The sequence below is a fragment of the Chenopodium quinoa genome, unplaced genomic scaffold, assembly GCF_001683475.1.
Source record: "Chenopodium quinoa cultivar QQ74 unplaced genomic scaffold, ASM168347v1, whole genome shotgun sequence".
Classification (NCBI taxonomy): Eukaryota; Viridiplantae; Streptophyta; class Magnoliopsida; order Caryophyllales; family Amaranthaceae; genus Chenopodium; species Chenopodium quinoa.
The window spans coordinates 2,853,089-2,872,631 of record NW_018744066.1 but is presented as its reverse complement, the minus strand read 5'-3'; the positions used below and the strand labels follow the sequence as shown (position 1 = coordinate 2,872,631).

At 33.6% G+C, this 19,543-nt stretch overlaps 1 protein-coding gene across 1 annotated transcript; it reads left to right on the top strand.

Annotated features, from left to right (window-relative positions):
* The first annotated feature begins 911 nt into the window (after positions 1 to 911).
* On the top strand, positions 912 to 8,510 carry LOC110691036 (kinesin-like protein KIN-13B). Its single transcript, XM_021867972.1, has 12 exons — positions 912 to 1,305; positions 1,428 to 1,643; positions 2,455 to 2,592; positions 2,916 to 3,023; positions 4,390 to 4,467; positions 4,796 to 4,877; positions 5,544 to 5,703; positions 5,785 to 6,087; positions 6,601 to 6,819; positions 6,908 to 7,382; positions 7,465 to 7,530; positions 7,799 to 8,510. The coding sequence occupies exons 1-12, from the start codon at positions 1,180 to 1,182 to the stop codon at positions 7,976 to 7,978; spliced, it is 2,151 nt and encodes a 716-aa protein (XP_021723664.1). The 5' UTR covers positions 912 to 1,179; the 3' UTR covers positions 7,979 to 8,510.
* The last annotated feature ends 11,033 nt before the right edge of the window (positions 8,511 to 19,543 follow it).

Genomic DNA, 19,543 nt, shown 5'->3' with positions numbered 1-19,543 from the left:
TCAAAGGCATTTTACTTTCTATACTTTTCCAACTCATCCATTTGGAGTTTTGGACTAAATAAGTATTCTTAAACTATTCAAAATGAATGTACAATATGTTAGAGACGACAATAACTAGATTCAACCTAGTTCATTTTAAAAATTTATGTACATGATGAAATATTTATGTTAATGGCCTATTCTGTTCAACTTGATTTTTGTTCACTTTATCTCAATTCTTAGTTTCCTTCTCTCATAAACAATTCATTTCAGTAAATCAGAACATGTCCTAAGTCAATCATATTAATCTTTAAAACCATTTATGTACACTAAATATGCAGTAATTATCTTTTAATGTCATGTACGAGTATATAGGGATTCCTTAGTTACCTTTATTTGTTAAATAAATTTTGTCAAGAGAGCAACCTAATTAATAAAGAAACATGTAACTTTTGATTACTTTTAGGATAAATTTATTAAACAACCTTATGTAAGTGCAACATTATCGTGTACTCATAATGATCATTAACCATTATGATTACATTATGTTCTGTAAAATTATTCGAAATACTTCTAATTGAAGGTCGGGACTCATAGATCAACCGATATGAGTGGGAGGAGAGTATACCATCGAAAAATCCTCAATCTTAAAAACTTTAAAACTCAACCCAACGTGATGAGCAGCAACTCTGACCCATTCGAACTTCTAAAATATCTCCAATATTAATAATATTAGATTATCATTTACTTAAATTAATTAATAAATGTTTGATTATTTAAACACTAATTTGAATTCCTAAAAATAAGCGCGCGTGAAGAGGTGGCAAGTCATTGTTCTTTTTCTCTCTCCTCAACTCAGTATCTGTCAATCATTTCACTTTCCTTACTTTTTCCACCACCTTACTTTCTTAGCGCGTCTAATTTACGCTCCTATTTTCAATTTGAATCTCTCTTTCATTCAACAATTTTCAAACATCAATCAAATTTAGATTAATCGAGAACATTTCTCTATTTTCTCTCTCCTCCCTTTTTCTTCTTCTTCAAATTTCTGATTTTTCTTCACTTTTTGTTGTTGTTGTTGTTGTTTAATCGTTTCAATTTTCTGGAAAATTAATTTGAATTTCTGGGGAGGTAGCTGAAACCCTAATTTTGAATTTATGTGAAAGAGGGAAAAAAAATATTTAAAATTACGAATTAAAGATGAATGTGATTGGACGACAAATGCAGAGGTCTGGTGCTAATACGCGTCAGTATTCTGATAATGACGATAGTAGCAATTTCATTGAAGTTCCTTCTAAATGGCTTCAATCTGCTAATCTTCCTCAGGTATAATTTTTAATCTTTTGAAATTTATTTAAATTAAATTAATATGTATTTTGATGAATTTAGTTTTTGTGATTAATGCTGAATGATTGAAATTTTGATTGAATTTAATGGTGAAATGATAGGATTATGTTTTTTATGGAGGAGAAGGAGGTTCAAAATGGAATAGGAATTTGCAGAGGGGTAATTCTGGGCTTGAGTTTCCATTGGACCCACCTTCACCATTGAATTCCTCTCGATCATCGAGTTTAAGGAAAACCGGCGACGACGGCGGTTTGTTGAATGAAATTAGCCCAGGATTGCTTGATATTCATTCATTTGATACCGAGCTCATTCCTGAGGTATAAATTCCCTGTCTTCCTTTTAATTTGGTGTATTTTGTTGTTATTTTTGCTGTTTATGTTATAGCATTATTATGATATTTGGACAATTGTTTTGTTGGAAATGAAAATGTTAGAATTGGGCCAATTAGATTATCAGGAGATATTGTGTCAAGATTGAGAATTTGGACTTGGATGAGTTTTCGAACAAGATGAATAATGATCAATTAGGACATTTATTTGGGATGTGCATTGTGCTATATAACATATACAGTGAAAGTTGACCAAAGCTCTTACTTAAGTTATATCATACTTGAGAAGGTGGACTGACAATGGGGAGGTGATGAACTATTCGTGTCTATAAACGAGCGTTTATTTTGATGTTGTGCGTTGCAGTTACCTTATTGATTTGGGGAGTGTTTCATTGTGAAGCTTTGCTTTTTACAAACAAGTCAACAGTCAACTTTATCAAAGGCAGGCTAGGTCCACGTTCTTTCGTTCAGAAGCTTTCCCCAAGAATCCTTAGCTTTATATTGTAAAGCAAATAAAACTGAAGCATCTTCTGTAATTGAGAATCCCTTATGGCAATGAGTCTCGTGAATCACAGCAAGATTCCTATGGTGATATGAATCCTGTTTTCCTATGATTTAGTTGACTTTGAGTAACATGTGTATAAAGCTACAGAGCAGCTATATCAATGTTCCTGGGGTGATACCTGTTAAATACCTGTTCTGCACTTGTCTGTATTTCAACTCTTAAGTTAATTAATGCTGATAATTTTAATTTCTGTATTGCATTGTGTTGATTTTTTTTAACTTTGAATTGTTGCTAGATTCCAGCTCGCAACCTATACGATGTATCTTCGCTTAATCAACCTGCCCGGGGTAAGGGCCTTGAAGAATCAGATGTATATCTTGCTGCAAATAAGAATACAAATAAGGCAAATTCTGTTGCAAAAATTAAAGTAGTGGTATGGCTTTCCTCTCTCTATTTTTTTAAAATCTTATTCCTGGATTTAATGGCTCTTCATAATCATATTTAGACTTGGTAAGACTTAAGAGTGCAGTGGGTGACAGTAAAATGGTTACTGTTAATTTGCAGCCAAAAGTTTTGTAAGTAGGATGGTCTCAGCCGATAATTTAAAAGAACTGAAAAACTAATAAAATGGTGCCTCATTTGTAAAGTACATATTTTGATTGTGACTAGCAGGATGGATTTTGTATTTTTGTTAAAAATGTAAAGAACATATCTTATTTTAGTACCTCTCTTATAATGGTTACATTTTTGATGCAGGTGCGGAAGAGGCCATTGAACAAAAGGGAGATAGCGAAGAATGAGGATGACATTATAACCATTGAGCCAAATTCTAATGCTTTGACTGTCCATGAAACAAAACTCAAAGTGAGTATCCTTGATTGCTTGGTATTGTAAAATCAAGCTAATAGCTATTGACCTATTGCAGATACAAGTATATGATGGTGAGGATCTTGTTGGATCATCCTTGTCATTTTCTGTTGAAATTATTCATGATAAGATCGTCTGATTATAAGTCGGCTCAACTGCTATATAGTATTCTTCGCTTTGTTAAAATGTGATACATCTATATTTTTCCTATTTCATGTCATAATATCCTTACAGTAAAGACCATTTGATTATGAAATTGGTTTCTATGTTACAAACTTACATGTAGTGTTTCATAAATTCATACTGTACTTTCTCACAGTTAATGTTATTTGTTTATGCAGTTAATGTTTGGGGATAATTTTGACAGCATTATGCTTTTATTGAGTTTGTTGGATATTCTGCATTATTTGGGAATTGGGAAGCGTATGTTTATATTTTTGGTGGGTTATGTGATTATTTTCTGATAAATCTTAAGGGTGGGGATTATTTAATATAATTGAGTAGGCCATAGTGCCATACACCTATTGTTGTCTCAACTCTCAAATGTACCTTGGAGATGGAATTGAAGCTCACACAATTGCACACTTTTGCTGGAAGTTGTGTTATTGTGCTAGCCTTTTTAGATTGTCCGCTCTTTTGTCTATCATAGTGCACTTCTATTGACGTCATTAATCTGAACTAGACTCTGGATAGTCTGGAATTATCCGCTCACTTGTCCAAGCCTCTAGATAAATCAGAGCACTGTTTCTGCTGCATTATTTTAATTCCTGTTTGATGTAGAGCCCTAGGAGATATGAGCAGAGACACGTAGTGCTTTTAAGAGTCCATTTTGTTTCTCTTTTTTCACATTAATCTTTACTTGATTTTATTAATACTTAATCCTTCAACTTCAATCTTTCAAAAAATAAAAATCCTTTTAACTTCAAAAAAGTTTTAGTAGATTCTGAATGCAATTGTGCTTTTAATTTATCACAAGCCATCCTATTTAATCTGTATATTGGAAGGAATGCAAGAGTAAAGGTGGATTAGGTGCAGCATATTTTTTAATCTTATTTTACTGTGCTTACTTCAAACAGTGAATTTTGATCATTTGATGCAGCCATCACCATAGGGAACACTAATATCCATCTTTAGTTTTATTTTGATGTTGATATGAGATTCATTTAGTTGGGGACTTCCAAAATGTAATATCTTGTGTATAATGTCTTCCATTTTATTGAGATTAAGGGATCAATTGTTTCCAAAATGCTTTCAATACTATCTGCAGTCTAGCTTGATGTCCTCTGCATCCTTTGGTAAATTGCTTTTTATGTGTTTGTGATTTGCCTAGTTTACTTCATAATCTATTTGTTGATGTTTCCAGGTTGATCTAACTGAATATGTGGAAAGACATGGATTTGTGTTTGATGCGGTGCTTCATGAAAATGTCTCAAATGATGCGGTAACTATCTTATACTTATTTCTTCTTTAGTTCACATGATTATTACCAATGCATTTATTCAAGCGCTAATATTTTTTATTACCAAAATTTTAAAATGTAAAACTTGTTTTTTTTTTTTTTTTTATTTATTTATAAAATATACAAAAAGATGAATCCAACAAGGACCCACTGCCTTTTTCTTATAGATCACAAGTGAACAGTGTCTATAGTGAAAACGTGTCAACTGTAAGGAATGCTAGAATGGAGGGAGCATTAAAAAAAAATACTACTCATTAATGTTAGCTTTATTCTTCTCATTCAGAATGCTTCACTCTTCTGATTCCCGCAGGTGTATGCTGAAACAGTGGAGCCTGTTGTCCCACTGATATTTCAAAAGACAAAAGCAACGTGTTTTGCATATGGTCAAACAGGCAAGTGGATTTTAAATGACATATGCTGCTCCTCTTGGATGACTAGAAAATCTGTGTTTAACTATCGAGCAAGTGAAAGTCACTAAGTTCAATTTCTGACCTATTGTCCAATGAAAACGTTGTTGTTGTCGGGTTGGGTGTCCCCCCCCCCCCTTTCTTAAGTTTATGGCATACATTATGTTGAGAGTGGTAACTTGGAAATTTGCAGTCTTGTTTTAGGTTGCAGTTATACTTGTCTTCTTATGATTTTATTTTTAATTTGTCTTAAATATATGTATTTCAGTTGTATTGAAGCTGTAATGTTCAACTTATGTCATCTGTCAAACAACTTTAGCAGCTAAGAGCCCTGGCCATGTAGTTTCCTTCATTGTGTCGTTTTAATTTACTGATTTATGGTATTGATGGCTCAAAGTTTGCATGATACTTGCTTGTCTTCTCCTTTGTAGTTTTTAGGATGAGATTGCTATTAGCCAGTAGTCCAGTACCCACCTCCCTCACCCCAGCTCCTAGTTTTTTTTTTTTTTTTTTGGGGGTGGGGGGGGGGGTCAAAATATTATGGTTGTAAGCTTGATGTTGTAAGATACCCCGTTCTTGTAAGCATACTTTTATAGTCTTTATTTTTCTTTAAATCATTTCAATTATTAAGCTAGTCTAGATTTTTTGTAGGGAGTGGAAAGACTTACACTATGCAGCCACTACCCCTGAGAGCATCCCAAGACATCTTGAGATTAATACACAATACTTATAGAAACCAAGGGTTTCAATTGTTTGTCAGTTTCTTTGAGATATATGGAGGGAAACTTTATGATCTTCTGAATGATCGCAAGTAAGTTTTTCTCCTGCTGTACTAGAGGTTGTCTCAGAGGATTTTCAGACCTTGTGCTGAGTGTAAAATCTCTTTTTATAGGAGCCTCTGTATGAGAGAGGATGGCAAAAAGCAGGTTTGCATTGTTGGCTTGCAAGAATACAAAGTATACGACGCTGAAACAATAAGAGATCTAATTGAGAAAGGAAATGCCACAAGAAGCACTGGTACAACTGGCGCAAATGAGGAGTCGTCAAGATCACATGCTATACTTCAGCTTGTCATTAAGAGATCAGCTGATGGTAGTGAATCGAAGGCTCCTCGCATTGTCGGTAAACTTTCTTTCATAGACCTTGCTGGAAGTGAACGTGGTGCAGATACTACAGATAACGATAAGCAAACAAGGTGATCAATATATGGCTTTTTTTTTGTGGTAATTTTGAATGTTTTTATATGCTGGTCCCATTGTCTTGAGGCAGGGAAAGTTTTATGAAAATTTGTTGATATTTAATTCTGACTTTCACGAGTCACTCTTATGTGAATTAGTAAAGTCTCCTACTGATGTCCATGATGATGCTTGCAGTCTTGCTCACCCCAGATTTGTTTCCCTTCATTTTATTATTATTACTTTTTTTTTTTTTTTTTTTTTTTTTTGCCATGACCATTTTTTTTTTTTTTATGTACGCAAGAGGTGGTTGAGTGGTAATGAAAATATATGAAGAAAAACATGTGTTGAGACTTTGAGATAGAGTTTTGTTACCATGGACGACTTCCCAATTATACTTCGTATAAATTTACATTGCCTCCAGTCCAGCACTCCAGCTAGCCTTTAGGTTCACAGACTCTGTGTGTGTTATACTTGTATTGGTATTAGACAAACATATGTAATTAAGTACTTATCTTTTATTTTTATTGCAGAATGGAAGGTGCCGAAATCAACAAGAGCCTCCTTGCTTTGAAAGAATGTATAAGAGCTCTTGACAATGACCAAAATCATATTCCTTTTCGGGGGAGTAAGCTTACTGAAGTCTTGCGGGATTCTTTTGTTGGCAACTCACGGACAATTATGATTTCTTGCATTTCTCCAAATTCTGGTTCCTGTGAACATACCCTTAACACACTAAGATATGCTGACAGGTATTTTCTGCTTAAAAGTATAAAAGATTATGAACCTTGGTTTTTTTGAAGGTCGTGCTTGACAATGTATATCACATATGCATTCCAGAGTCAAAAGTCTATCTAAAGGAAACAACTCAAAAAGGGATCTGCCATCATCAACGGCTTCTAAAGACTCAAATTCACAACTCTCAAGTTCTGGTTCAGCTCAGATATTAAATCTTGAAGACACCACAGCTAATGGTCTGAGTGGAAGTGGTAGGTTTGGATGGTCCAGAGAATTTGAAAGAGAATCCCCTCCCTCTCCCAAAATAGAACGTGTTCCCAGTGGAAGGGCAGATAACACATCTGCTTCTGGGTATTCAGATTATTACAGAGGACAAAAGGGTGGTCTAGTTGACATGTCAGTGGATGATTATGATAACTCTGAAGACATTTTTGAGCAAGAGAAGCCGTATCGGATGAAGAATAAGAAGACAGAAACTTATCATGTGCCTGCTGCTGAGAACAGAACGAGGAAAAACCTCACTGACTTTAGTTCTAATAACATGAGTTCAGATGATGATCTTAATGTATTACTGAAGGTAAGGAATGCATATTCTATACTCTTGTACTGATCTGTTAAATGTATAATTCTTAGTATTCTCTTGTTTTATTTGGTGGTAGGAAGAGGAGGACCTGGTTGCTGCTCACAGAGGATTCATTGAAGAGACAATGGAACTTGTCAGAGAGGTCTGTCATCTAATATTAGATCAATACTCCCTTTGTCCCAAAACTCCCAATATATTAGACCAGGGTGAAAGTTTATTAAATTTGATCATTGATTTCTCAATAAATGTGTTAATTCTCAACGCAAACTTGCTCATGCCTGATTCATCCCATTTATTATTTGTACACCTTGGAAAAAAGTGTTTCATATACTAATTGTGGGATAGGAAGGTTGTCTAATTGAGTATTACTTGACTCTTAACTTCAAGTTATATCTTTCCGTTCTCTGCAGGAGATGAATTTGTTGATTGAAGCTGAACAACCTGGAAACCATGTGGATGATTATATTTCCAAGTTGAACTCCATTCTTTCACAAAAGGCTGCTGGGATCCTAAAACTGCAAAGCCAGCTATCTAACTTCAAGCAACGGCTCAATGAGCAAAATGTCTTAGTTTCTGCTGCTAGATATTGATATTATCAGGACACTTCTTAAAGAAGACAGTGATGATAATACAAAATGGTGTGGACTAGATCGAGATGGTTTGTTAGCATTTCTGATTGGTAAGGTTGCTGCATTAGGGCTATGTAGGGCACTAAGAGCCTCTACTACTAGTGCCATGGACTTGGAAAGATCCAGGCGCCTCTGTTGTGATTTGATTCTGGCCTATCTTTCAGGGTGGCGGTTTTACCCTTATTGTAGGACAGTTATATTCATTTGTTCTAGGCTTTGTATCTCAGGAGTTGCATTCCTAGCTACTCCCTCAAAGTCGACTCCCCAACCCGAAAAAAGGAAAAAAAAACAAAAACAAAAACAAAAAAAAAAAAAGCCACTCCTACAGTTAGGGAGTGAGATATAGAATTGTACTGTAATACACAGAAAGTTACTGCTGATTAGCAATATTTTTAAAAGCATTGAAGCAGTTAAATGTATGTTCATTCCTGGTGAAAATAGCACTTTTTGATTGGTGCACTAATTTGATTAAGAACTGCGTTCTTTTCTACTATTTGTTTCTTGCTCCGTATTGTTTGTCCTAAACTTCTAATTGAATTATTTCAATATTTCTTCCAAACAATATCATACGATTCAAATTGCAACACTTGTATTGTTGTTAGGTGCAGTTTTCTTAGTTTAGATTATCATATACTTCGTATTAAAGATTAAAAGAGCACCTAAGTTGTTACTAAAACCAACTCCTAGAACATCTTAAACTGTTGCTGCTTGCATTGACGTAACCAGTTAATACAATTAATACGGCTGCACCAACTCGACAAGTATTTGATGTATCGACTCATAGCCTTGGAAAACAAATCCAACTCGAACAATTTGACTTAAACCTAAACTACCTCGAATGAATTAATTACGAGTACAGATTTTGATTTTGATTCAAAACAAGTTGTTACAGTTAGATTACAAACTAATAGACGATAAATTCTAATATAAATCGTACCAAACTTAATCCAAACCCAATCCGAACAAGAACAGGTAACAACCCATATGCCACATGTACTCGAATTTACCGCCTTTGCATTGGTGATAATCCACGAATGCAATCCATCGCTGCTCAAAAGGACGAAAACGTGGCTGAAAATGTAAAGCCAATCTCCAAACTGCTGCCACGCCGAATATCAAGTTTATGGCACACGTTTTTTGACAATAGCCCATCCACCAAATCTTTTACACAACCCATGTTACACTGTAGGTCCAATTGGACCTATTCTTACATGTCTTCTTGTAATAAGCTATACCCCAAAATTATTAAGCCAATTACATTAACGGATTTTTCACCAAATACCACTGAGTTTAAGCTTAATTCATCGTATACCACCAAAAACTTTGTAATACACCATATAACCTTCAGTTTTATGGAAATGTCACAACATGCCATTAATGACTAACGGAGGTTAACACCGTTAGTCATTAAGGTTAATAATGCCACGTGGCAGCTTGTGATTTGTTCCCTTCTAAATAATTTAATTTTAAAATAATTATTTAATTAATTATTGAAAAAATAAAAAAAAGGAAAAAAAAACCTACCACCAACTAACTTTCCCCCAGTGAGCCACCACCAACGACACCCCCTGTCAGCCACCACCAACGAACCCCCTTACCGGTGCGGAATCCGACCAGGACCTCCGCCGACGCTCCTCCTCTTCCCCTGAATTATCGTGCCTCCCTCGAAAACCCCATTGAATCACCTCAAAAACCCCTTACCTCACTCGAAAAATCGTCCCCTAAACACCGGCCGACGTCGAAACCCTCCTCCCCCGCGTCGGCGAACGAATTCGCCTTATCCCGATGCCATCTCCACCCCATTGAACCACCACGTATGTCGAAACCCTAAAACCAAGATCTAGGGTTTCGATTTTGATGTTTTGGGGTTTCGTTGTGGTGGTTTTCGGCAAGTTTCGTGGTGAAGGTTAGAGGGGTTAATCGGGGATGGGATGGAGGTTTTCGGTCGTTTTGCAAAGGTTAGAGGGGTTAATCGAGGCCGGGATGGAGGTTTTCGGTGATTTGCGAAGGTTAGAGGGGTTTTTCGAGGCTGGTTGGTGTTTTAAGGGTGGTGGTTATGGTGGTTTCGGGGGTAGGATTTGGGTCAAGGGGTGATTTCGAAGTTGGACTTAGATCGGCGGGGTGATTGTTTATATTGGGGGGTTCCGGCCGGCCGATTTCGAGGGTTTAGGGTGGCGGCCGGCTAGTTTTAGGTGGGCCTAGGGTAAGGGTTAGGGTTTCGCGGTGGCTTGGGGGGTGGGTGGTGGGTGGTTTTTTTTTTTTTTATTTTTTATTTTTTTTTATACATATTTTTGTTTTTGTTTTAACTTTTTTTATTTGGACCAATTATTGAGTGTCACGTGGCATTATTAACCTTAATGACTAACGGTGTTAACCTCCGTTGGTCATTAATGGCATGTTGTGACATTTCCATAAAACTAAAGGTTATATGGTGTATTAGAAAGTTTTTTGTGGTATACGGTGAATTAAGCTTAAACTCAGTGGTATTTGGTGAAAAATCCGTTAAATTAACTACGTAGTATAAACATTAATAAGATGTAACAAATGAATTATTCGGATCAATATATTACCATCGTCTACAACTCTACATAGGTTAATCATATGGTTCTAATCATGTTCAACTGGACTGTTAGCTAGCATATTATGCTAACAAATCAATATTAACCAAAATCCCTTCAAAAGCTATCAATTTGAATTTAAATTACATAAAATATTAGACCCTCAATTCGAGCCTCAGTTTGCTAATTCGGTTTAGATGATCATCTAAGTTAAAAATTGGTTTTGGAAAATACTACTAGCTTAACTAGAGATGAAGATTTTAAATTGGACCCTTTTTTTTTAGTTCTTTACAGTCTTACAACAAATACTACCTTCGGTCCAAATTACTCGTAACTTTGAGGTATTATTTATGATTTTGTGAGATATAAAATATTTTAAAGTTGTGAGTAATTTGAACCGAAGGTATTTTGGGGTATTATTTATGAGACATAAAATATTTTTAAGTTGCAAGTAATTTGAACCGAACTCAAGCATGGTCTGATTATGATTGAAAAGAGAGTCAAATGACCCACATCTCTAAAGCTTTTATCCCGGATATAACTTCTATAGCATGATGACATTTTCCCTTTTTGTTGATGTGATATTTGTGAATGTATTTATTGGACAAATGTTCGATGTATAATTACTAAGCATTTGCTACACTTATTTTCGTTGCATTTGAGCTCCAATCTTATAATTTTGGTTTTATGAATTTAGCACAATTTGTATGCTTTATTACTTTCAGTCAAGAATTTGATTGATGGAAAGGAATACGAGCCTCTTGGATTTCAAATGTGTGAAATTTACCTTTTTCTATGGTTGGTTTCAATAGTAATTTTTAAATTTGTTAATTTTGTACGGAAAGTAATCATGCATTTTATTAACTTATGAATATTATTTTGACACTAAGGGTTTGTTCTCATACGTTTATTTTCAATTCAATTACTAATTTTCTTCTCTTATAAAATATTCATTTTAGTTCAGTTCAGTTCAGTTCAGTTCAGCTCAGTTCAGTCTATGAGAACAAATCCTAAGTAGTCAGTCAGTCTAGAGGTAAATATTGTATTTCACAGGTTTAAGGTTGTAAAAATTAATAGTTACTAGAGAGCAGTATATTATGAAAGTGCTGAAGTGGAAATTTCTAAACCCCCCCCCAATGGGTCTTTTCCGTTGATTTGAGCTGGAATTGAAAATTGACTTCCTAAGAAATTGCATTTCTTAGTGTTTACAAAAATAGTGTTGTACATTTGTATTAGTGTTTCCTATAAAACTCCACCTCGAAATAGCAAGACTAGAAACATCTAAAAGTTTCTAATTAATAAAAAAATACATTATTATCTTATTAATTTTTAGTATCAAATAAATCACAACATATATAAATTATATTAATCCTATAAAGTCAATTCACCTTAAAAATTAAGTACAAGTATAGCATGATCGAATTCTACAAATGATTACTGACCATTTGATCTAGAAATGAGGAAAACTTGAATTGCATCCAAAAGTACAACATGAATCATAACATAACACTTATACCTCAGTAAAATTAAATTAGAAATTGGTGTAGTGTAGATCTAGTGATCCATACTTTTTAGTAACAATCAAATTGGATGCATATATGGTATGGGTGTCTAGGTGGCACGTGAAATAGATAAAAGAAGTTGTCTCAAAGATCACCAACATATTCATTGGTGCCACACAAACTCACACACTTGTCAAACATCACTCTTTCTTTCTAAATTCTTAGTTTGCATCATTTCGGATGTCAATTGAAAGTTTGGTAAAAAAAAAAAATATATCCCAAGTCTTTACCATTATAATTAGATATTTTTGTTTCCAAATAAGATGTCAATATATATGACATCAAATTAAACCGACTTGTAACTATCGTTTTCTTAAAACTTTATTTGCACCAAATCTTACTAATTAAATTCAGGAGCATCTTGAATGGTAAAAACATAAGTATTAATTTATGTGCTTCGTTTAGTGGCATAATGAAAGAAAAAGGGATTAGGAGCTATATTATTGTACCCTTTATTATTGGAACAAAAGGAGGAGTCTTTCGATCTCAGTGACTTAACATATCACTTATTTAATTCTTTCATGACATCTAATAATCGAGTGTATTTTGGAAGCAAGTAATCAAGTTTATTACCTCTTTTTTTAAACATGGTAAGATACGGGGGATACTACTCCTATCACAAGAGGGGTGAGGTGAGGATGGACTCAGGTCACTCCGGGGGAGATGGAGGGACAAACCCTGAAACCCGTCCCTCCACACCATGATGCTCTATAGGTAATTGTTTTTTACCTTTTGGCACTAAGCAATTGTTGGTATCTCTACCATTCCACTCATTAACATGATAGCATAAAAAGCAAAGATTTTAGAGTAAAATTTTGCACACTAAAGTATACATTTACCTTAATGACTCAACAAATTAACTATTTAAAAAGCACCCTTTTTGACAAAATAAGGAGTTCCTATTCCCTTCACAAGTTTCTCAAGTTTATTCAAGACACTTTTACTTATGAACCCCATTAAAAGTACCTTCAAATTCTTCCAAACACAATATTAAAAAAAAAATATTTTAAAAAAAAGGTGGGGAAAAAGTACCAAATAATAGATCAAAAGGGCCAAAGTTTTTCCCCTTCACAAATTAACGATCTTGAAATTAGTCACTATCAATTTCTACATTGATTTATTTATGATGATAAGCCCCCATTCACAATTGGCCACTAGACATTGTCCAATTCAATCTCAACGATTACTTTTGGAATCTTGCTTAATAGCATTCCCTTTTTTATGTGGCACACGATGCCTACTAGAGAGCTCAAAAAAAAAAAAAAGGATTTCTATGTCATTAATTATGAGGGGTAAATTTGGGAGTTCGGGACAAAACTCAAGAAGTTGCCACATGATAAAATAAAATTATGTCCAACAAATGGGAAATAGACGTTTTTGAAATGCTTTTGCAAATTATGCACTTGGATGATTGTGGTTTGTCCTTCGTATTTAGCTCAATTTATGTCTAAACTCATTAGGGTCCATGTTTCTCTAAATTAGAGGACCATCTCAACCAAAAGGTTAAACTAATGATTAAGATTCAGGAATATGTTTTATATTCTATCACTTCCCCTCACATGAAAGACCCTTTGGGCTTGAAATGTGGATGCAACACAGGCCCACCCATATCTGGTGCGAATTAATTTCACTTTAAAGAAGGGGCGGATGAGATTTGAACCCGTGACCTTTGTGTCACGCTGGCTCCGATACCATGTTAGAGGACTATCTCAACCAAAAGCTTAAACTAATGGTTGAGGTCCAGGAATATATTTTATACTCTATCAGTATATGGATATATAACCACAATTTACGAAAAATACATAGAGACTTTTTGCACTAGCATCATTTGTAATGGTTATATCACGTACTCTTAGTATCTTCGTCCACATAATTTAACTTGGCTATATTCTACTCCTTAATATTTATATTTAGCAACCAAGATATAATTCGATTTTTAAAAAGGACGCCATGGTATAATGCTGTTTAGCTAGTAGTAAGCCTATCAATGAAGCCATTATAAAAGCAGCATAATAAAACAACAATCCAAATACAAATTACACTACGGACTACGGAGTGGCTGATCTAGACCCAATAATACTTGGTCAAATGACATCAATAAACACCTTAAAATAAGAAATTGATTTAAATACCAGTCATTTTTCATTTACTGAAAAATCTCTCGTGGCTAATTGACTAGTAACTAGAATACCACCAACTATTAAGGGCCTGTTCTCATTGATTGAACTCAGCTGAACTGAACTGAAGTGAAATGAATATTTTATAAGAGAAGGAAATTAGGAGCTGAACTGAACTGAAAATAAACGTATGAGAACATGCCCTTAGCTATACAAAATTAGCCTCAATACCCTAAAGTATAACTTGGGTGCAATCAACACTTCGAACTGAAGGTGGGCATGGGTCGTGCCTGGCACGACCCGACACGGCACGACGGCCCACAAGTGGGCCGTGGGCCGTCGACATTCTAGGATTCCATTTCCGAGTACCGTGACCAAAATGAACTCCCGCTTCCATCATCTCTTCCAAATGGATGTTCCAATATCTTCTTGTCATTTCTCCCCACACTTTCTCTTTTTTTCATTAAATTAAAGAGATGAGGTATTCTGAAATAAAAAATTGTTCCAACGGAACCTTCTTTTCTACCGCTCTACCGCGAATTGGCCGTTGATATACAACCCCAATGAACACGAATTTTGAAAAGTGGCACGGCACGGCACGGGCACGATCGTCGGCATGCCGGCACGTTATTTTTATAATATATGTATATATCGATTTGTATAATATATATTTTTAAAAATAAAAATAATTAAAAAATCGCGGTGGCCCACGGCACGGCCCGCCAAGCACGTGGGCTGTGCCGTGCCGTGGACTAGGGTGTGCCAAAACTTGGCACGGCATGGCCCGACCCGCCACCAAGCCGGCACGGCACGAGCCCCACCCTACCACGGCCCGCGACGGCACGACACGATGCCCATCTTTACTTCGAACTTTGACTGGTAGCTAGAACACCACCAACTATTGATAGGGTGTTGTGACACGCATGTCATCAATTACCCTTTAATTATTAGAAATGCCTCTGTTTGAGTGCGCAAAATACTAATTAATGGCATGCGATGCACCCAAATCAATAGTTGGTGGTGTGTCAGCTACCACTCAAAGTTCGAGGTATTGGGTGCACCCAAACCATAATTTAGGATGTTGAAGTCAATTTTGCCTAAATTAAATACTTTCCTATTCTAATAATGTTGCAACAATAAGTTAATATAATAAATGAAAAAATATGTACTATTAAAAAGAAAGAAAAAACTCATGCGATGAAAAAAGAGATAAAATTAGACGATAAGATAACACTACATCTACAGTAGTTATTATATGTCTGATTAAGAAAAAAGTTAACCAAAATGACCAAAAAATACTTATAACAGTCCAACGCGCGACAAACAGTGATTGTAGTGTGAAACTGTGAATAGAGCACAAACAATTAAGCTTCCCACCCCCCCCCCCCCCCACCCCCCTCTCTTTTTTTGTTGGTACTCATCAAAGTATAATAACGAACAAGATTTGATGATGCAACTATAATAAATGCAATTAGGTTACACTAACGCATTGCCTCAACTCCATGTAACAAAATAGTCCTTGTAATGGCGGTTTATTTCTTATGAGCCTACCTCTTCCAGATTATGTTGAACTTAGTAATTTTACCTTTAATTTTCGAGATTATACCTTGTCACATCCAAAATCAAGTTTAGTAAAAGGTTGAAATATAATTTGTGTAATGTCTAATCCAAAATCATGTCAAGGTTTGTTTAATTATAGGAGTCAAGGTTTTTTAATTTACTTCATTTAATTAATTGTATTGTAGTTAGCTTTTCTTTCTTCTCCTTTACTTGTTCTAGTTGTTCATCAAACTTAGACTTGTAATAATGAATTAATAAACTAAAATATAACAATTATTAATTAGTCATCGAGTTAACTAATCAGATCTAGAGAATTAACCCAAACCTAAAAGTGTATGTGCTACTTAGGCTTATTGAGCTTTAATTAATTTTTTAATAAACTAGGAGTATTTTTTTTTAAATTTGTTTAATTATTTGTTTTGGTATTTTAGTTGTTGTACTCTGTTTATGATTTTTATTGATCTAGCTAATCGTCTGAAAATATGTACAAAGATTATTTTTTATATTCCGGTCCAAAGGTAATACGATTGTGCTAGCTTGTGGCACACTTGTGCAGATATATTTCATGTCTAATATGAGAGCTAGAAGCGATGCCTCTCACTTTCTCCATAATTTCAAGAGCATCATATTCAAATAAAGAGGTCTATATTTATGTTAGAATCTCAATCTCTATGTTATCTACAGTAATATCATATAAGCGCTTTTAAGAGTAACACATTATGCTTTTGTTCTCAATATAAAAAAAATTGAATAAATAATATTGTAATAATAATAATAAAATGTGAATATAATAAGAAAAAGAATCACGCAATATAAGTTGGTCAAGATTTGAATCCCGTGGGAAATATCTGAATAAATTAGAAAGACAAAAATAGCAGGTAAGGTGGTTATAAATTTATAATTCAACGCATCCCAGATTTATTCTTTTATTGGCAATTTACATTTAATATTTATTGTACTTTTTATATCATGACAGTCATATGATTTACAATTATTTAGTTCAGACAACATTACTGAATTGGGTAAAACAGGATCTAACTTTACTTAAAGAGGAAACTACTTGTAGTATAATATTATTAATATACGAAGTATCTTTTTATATATCTATGGTATAAATAAAAAAGGACACGCATCTTTATGAATTATGACTCCAAATAGCAAGCTCAAGTTCGTCATGTGATAGTTTTGTTAGTTGTAAATAAAAGTATGCTTTAAATAATTAGGCAGATTTTCATAATGGGTGTTAATTCTTTATAACAACAATTCTTTTTTATTTTGAGTTATGTCTCACATTATGAATTTTTCAATCTCTATATCTCACATTAGTACAAAGGAAAATAATTAGATGACTCGTAATGTTATGCTTAGCTTGTTTTTACATATTCTTTAGTTGGAAATTAAATTAGTGATATGTATTGATAGAAGTCTTTTTTTTTTTGAACGGGTATATCGATAGAGGTCTTAATACCTATCCGTGATAGAATGATAAGCGATACCAAACAAGCACATTTTTGTAGAAAAATGAAATATTTTGTTACCAAATTCTTTTGTACTAGAATATTTGATTTTGGTATAAAGGTGTGTTTATATGGTAATGTGCTATATTTATAAATCTATCACATTTAGGCATGGCTCCTCGCCTTACTCCATATGAATACGTGTATACATTCAATATTTGTTCAATTGAAAAATAATAATAATAAAAAAAACAGTACTTTGCATGTATTCCATAATTATTACAAGAAAACTAATGTTAGGTGAATCCAAATGATACGGTAAAATTCTTTATACTCTATTGCAATTAGTATATTGAAAAGGAGAAAAAGAATAGTAATAAAAATAAGAAAATAAATAAATCTTAAATACAAATTCACAATTATATTAAAATGGATTGAATAGGAAGCTAAATATTTTACTAATGCTTAATTTCATGGGCCATAGACACCGCGACAAAAGCAATAGAATAAGCCAAGCTTGATACGTGGCAAAATTAAGAATTGACACTTGTAAGTCTATGCCTATTATTTAATTTGCGCCAATTAGGAACAAGAAAGGCCAAAATAAGATTTGGATTTCCAGCAACCAAATCTGGGTCACTGTTTCTCTTCATTATTTTTATTTGTTATTAAACATTTACACACAAAATACCCTTAAAAATAATTATATATTTAAGGCCACCCCAAGTCTCAATCGCATAAAGTGCGTGGGCCTTACTTGTTTATAAATTATAATTCCTTGTTTTGTACAGCCATAATTCTTTAAGAACGTTTTTTATTTTTTTGGATGTCTATATGTTCAATATGAGTTATTTTTATGGTGTATAGTTTTAATATATTAACTTTCATAATCTATAAAACAATGATACATAGTATAAGAATAATACATACAAAAAACATACTCCATACGTGTTAAACTTAAAATTTATGAACAAGTCAAAATGAAACAAAAACTAAGAAATGGAAGAGTAATTTCCTCAAAAAAAAAAAAAAAAAAAAAAAAAAAAAAAAAGAAATTGAAGAGTAAGAAGCATCCACAGTAATTGAATTAATTACTTTTTTGCATCAATTGATTCATTGGTTTTAATTTTTTTTACCATAATGTGAGGTTGTGAGCCAAACGAGTATAAAGATTTTTTAATTAGATAGATTTTGATTAATAATTCAACCTAGAAACTTTTCATGAATTTTACCAATATAGAAACGAAGTAATTAGAAATATTGGCCGCAATACTTATACATTGACTAATGTTTTAATCAAACTTATACATTTATTTTCACAATTATATTTAGAAAATTATGCTTATTAGCAGTTGTATTGTCATCAATAAATATTGATTTGAAAAATCATTACCCTAAAACATCAAATGTATTGATTCTCTTACATAATGGATAAGAAATCTTGACAAGTCAATACTTGAGAAACTAGCCTACTTGTTTTCTTTCTTTCTTTTTTTTTTTTTTCCTTTTATGACGGAACTAGTCTACTTGTAAATCATAAACTTATTTATTTATTGCAAAGACTAAATTTACTACGTAGTAAGATACAAACTACTTGTAATATATTACCTAATGTAGATACACACAAGTGACACAAACATGATGAATGAGTTGCTCATAGAGAAATTTTTTATGGAATCAATCTCCCTTGAAGTTTGGATTAGAAAGTGTAAATATTTAATGAAATTTTGTATGTGTGCATTTGTTTTTTTTATTTTTATTTTTTTATGTAACATATGCTTCTTATTAGATTTGATTTCTTTTTGCTATTTGTTAAACTATATATGTTATCTTTTAGTTGCAAATGGTGGAGACGTATGCACAATGTTCATTGTGCATCATTGAACATCAAGATTAAAATCAAAGAACATGAATACTAGGGTCTGTTCTGATTCACTAAATTGAGCTGAACTGAATTGTTTATGAGAGAAGGAAGTTAGCAACTGAACTGAAATTAAACTGAAGAGAACAAGCTCTAACTCCAATAAAATAAGAGGTATAACTAAGATGATTTTAGACTTGATATCTTGTATATTCAACGTATGCACAATAAGTGCCTCCACCATTCAATTATCTATAGTTTCCCACTTTTTCCTTATGAGTGATTTTTTCAATAACGGAAATCTCTAAGTCCCATAAAATTTGATCTCTCTACACTACATGAATTCAATGAGAAAAACAATGTCACTACTCCACCATATCACTTCAACCTTGGTTTGTTTAATTGGTTCGC

Bases quoted from the DNA above. Each gene is read 5' to 3' on its own strand.
- LOC110691036 (XM_021867972.1), top strand. From the start codon at position 1,180: ATGAATGTGATTGGACGACAAATGCAGAGGTCTGGTGCTAATACGCGT. The intron at 1,644-2,454 runs GTATAAATTCCC...AATTGTTGCTAG, and splicing joins ATACCGAGCTCATTCCTGAG to ATTCCAGCTCGCAACCTATA. The intron at 4,878-5,543 runs GCAAGTGGATTT...GATTTTTTGTAG, and splicing joins TTTTGCATATGGTCAAACAG to GGAGTGGAAAGACTTACACT.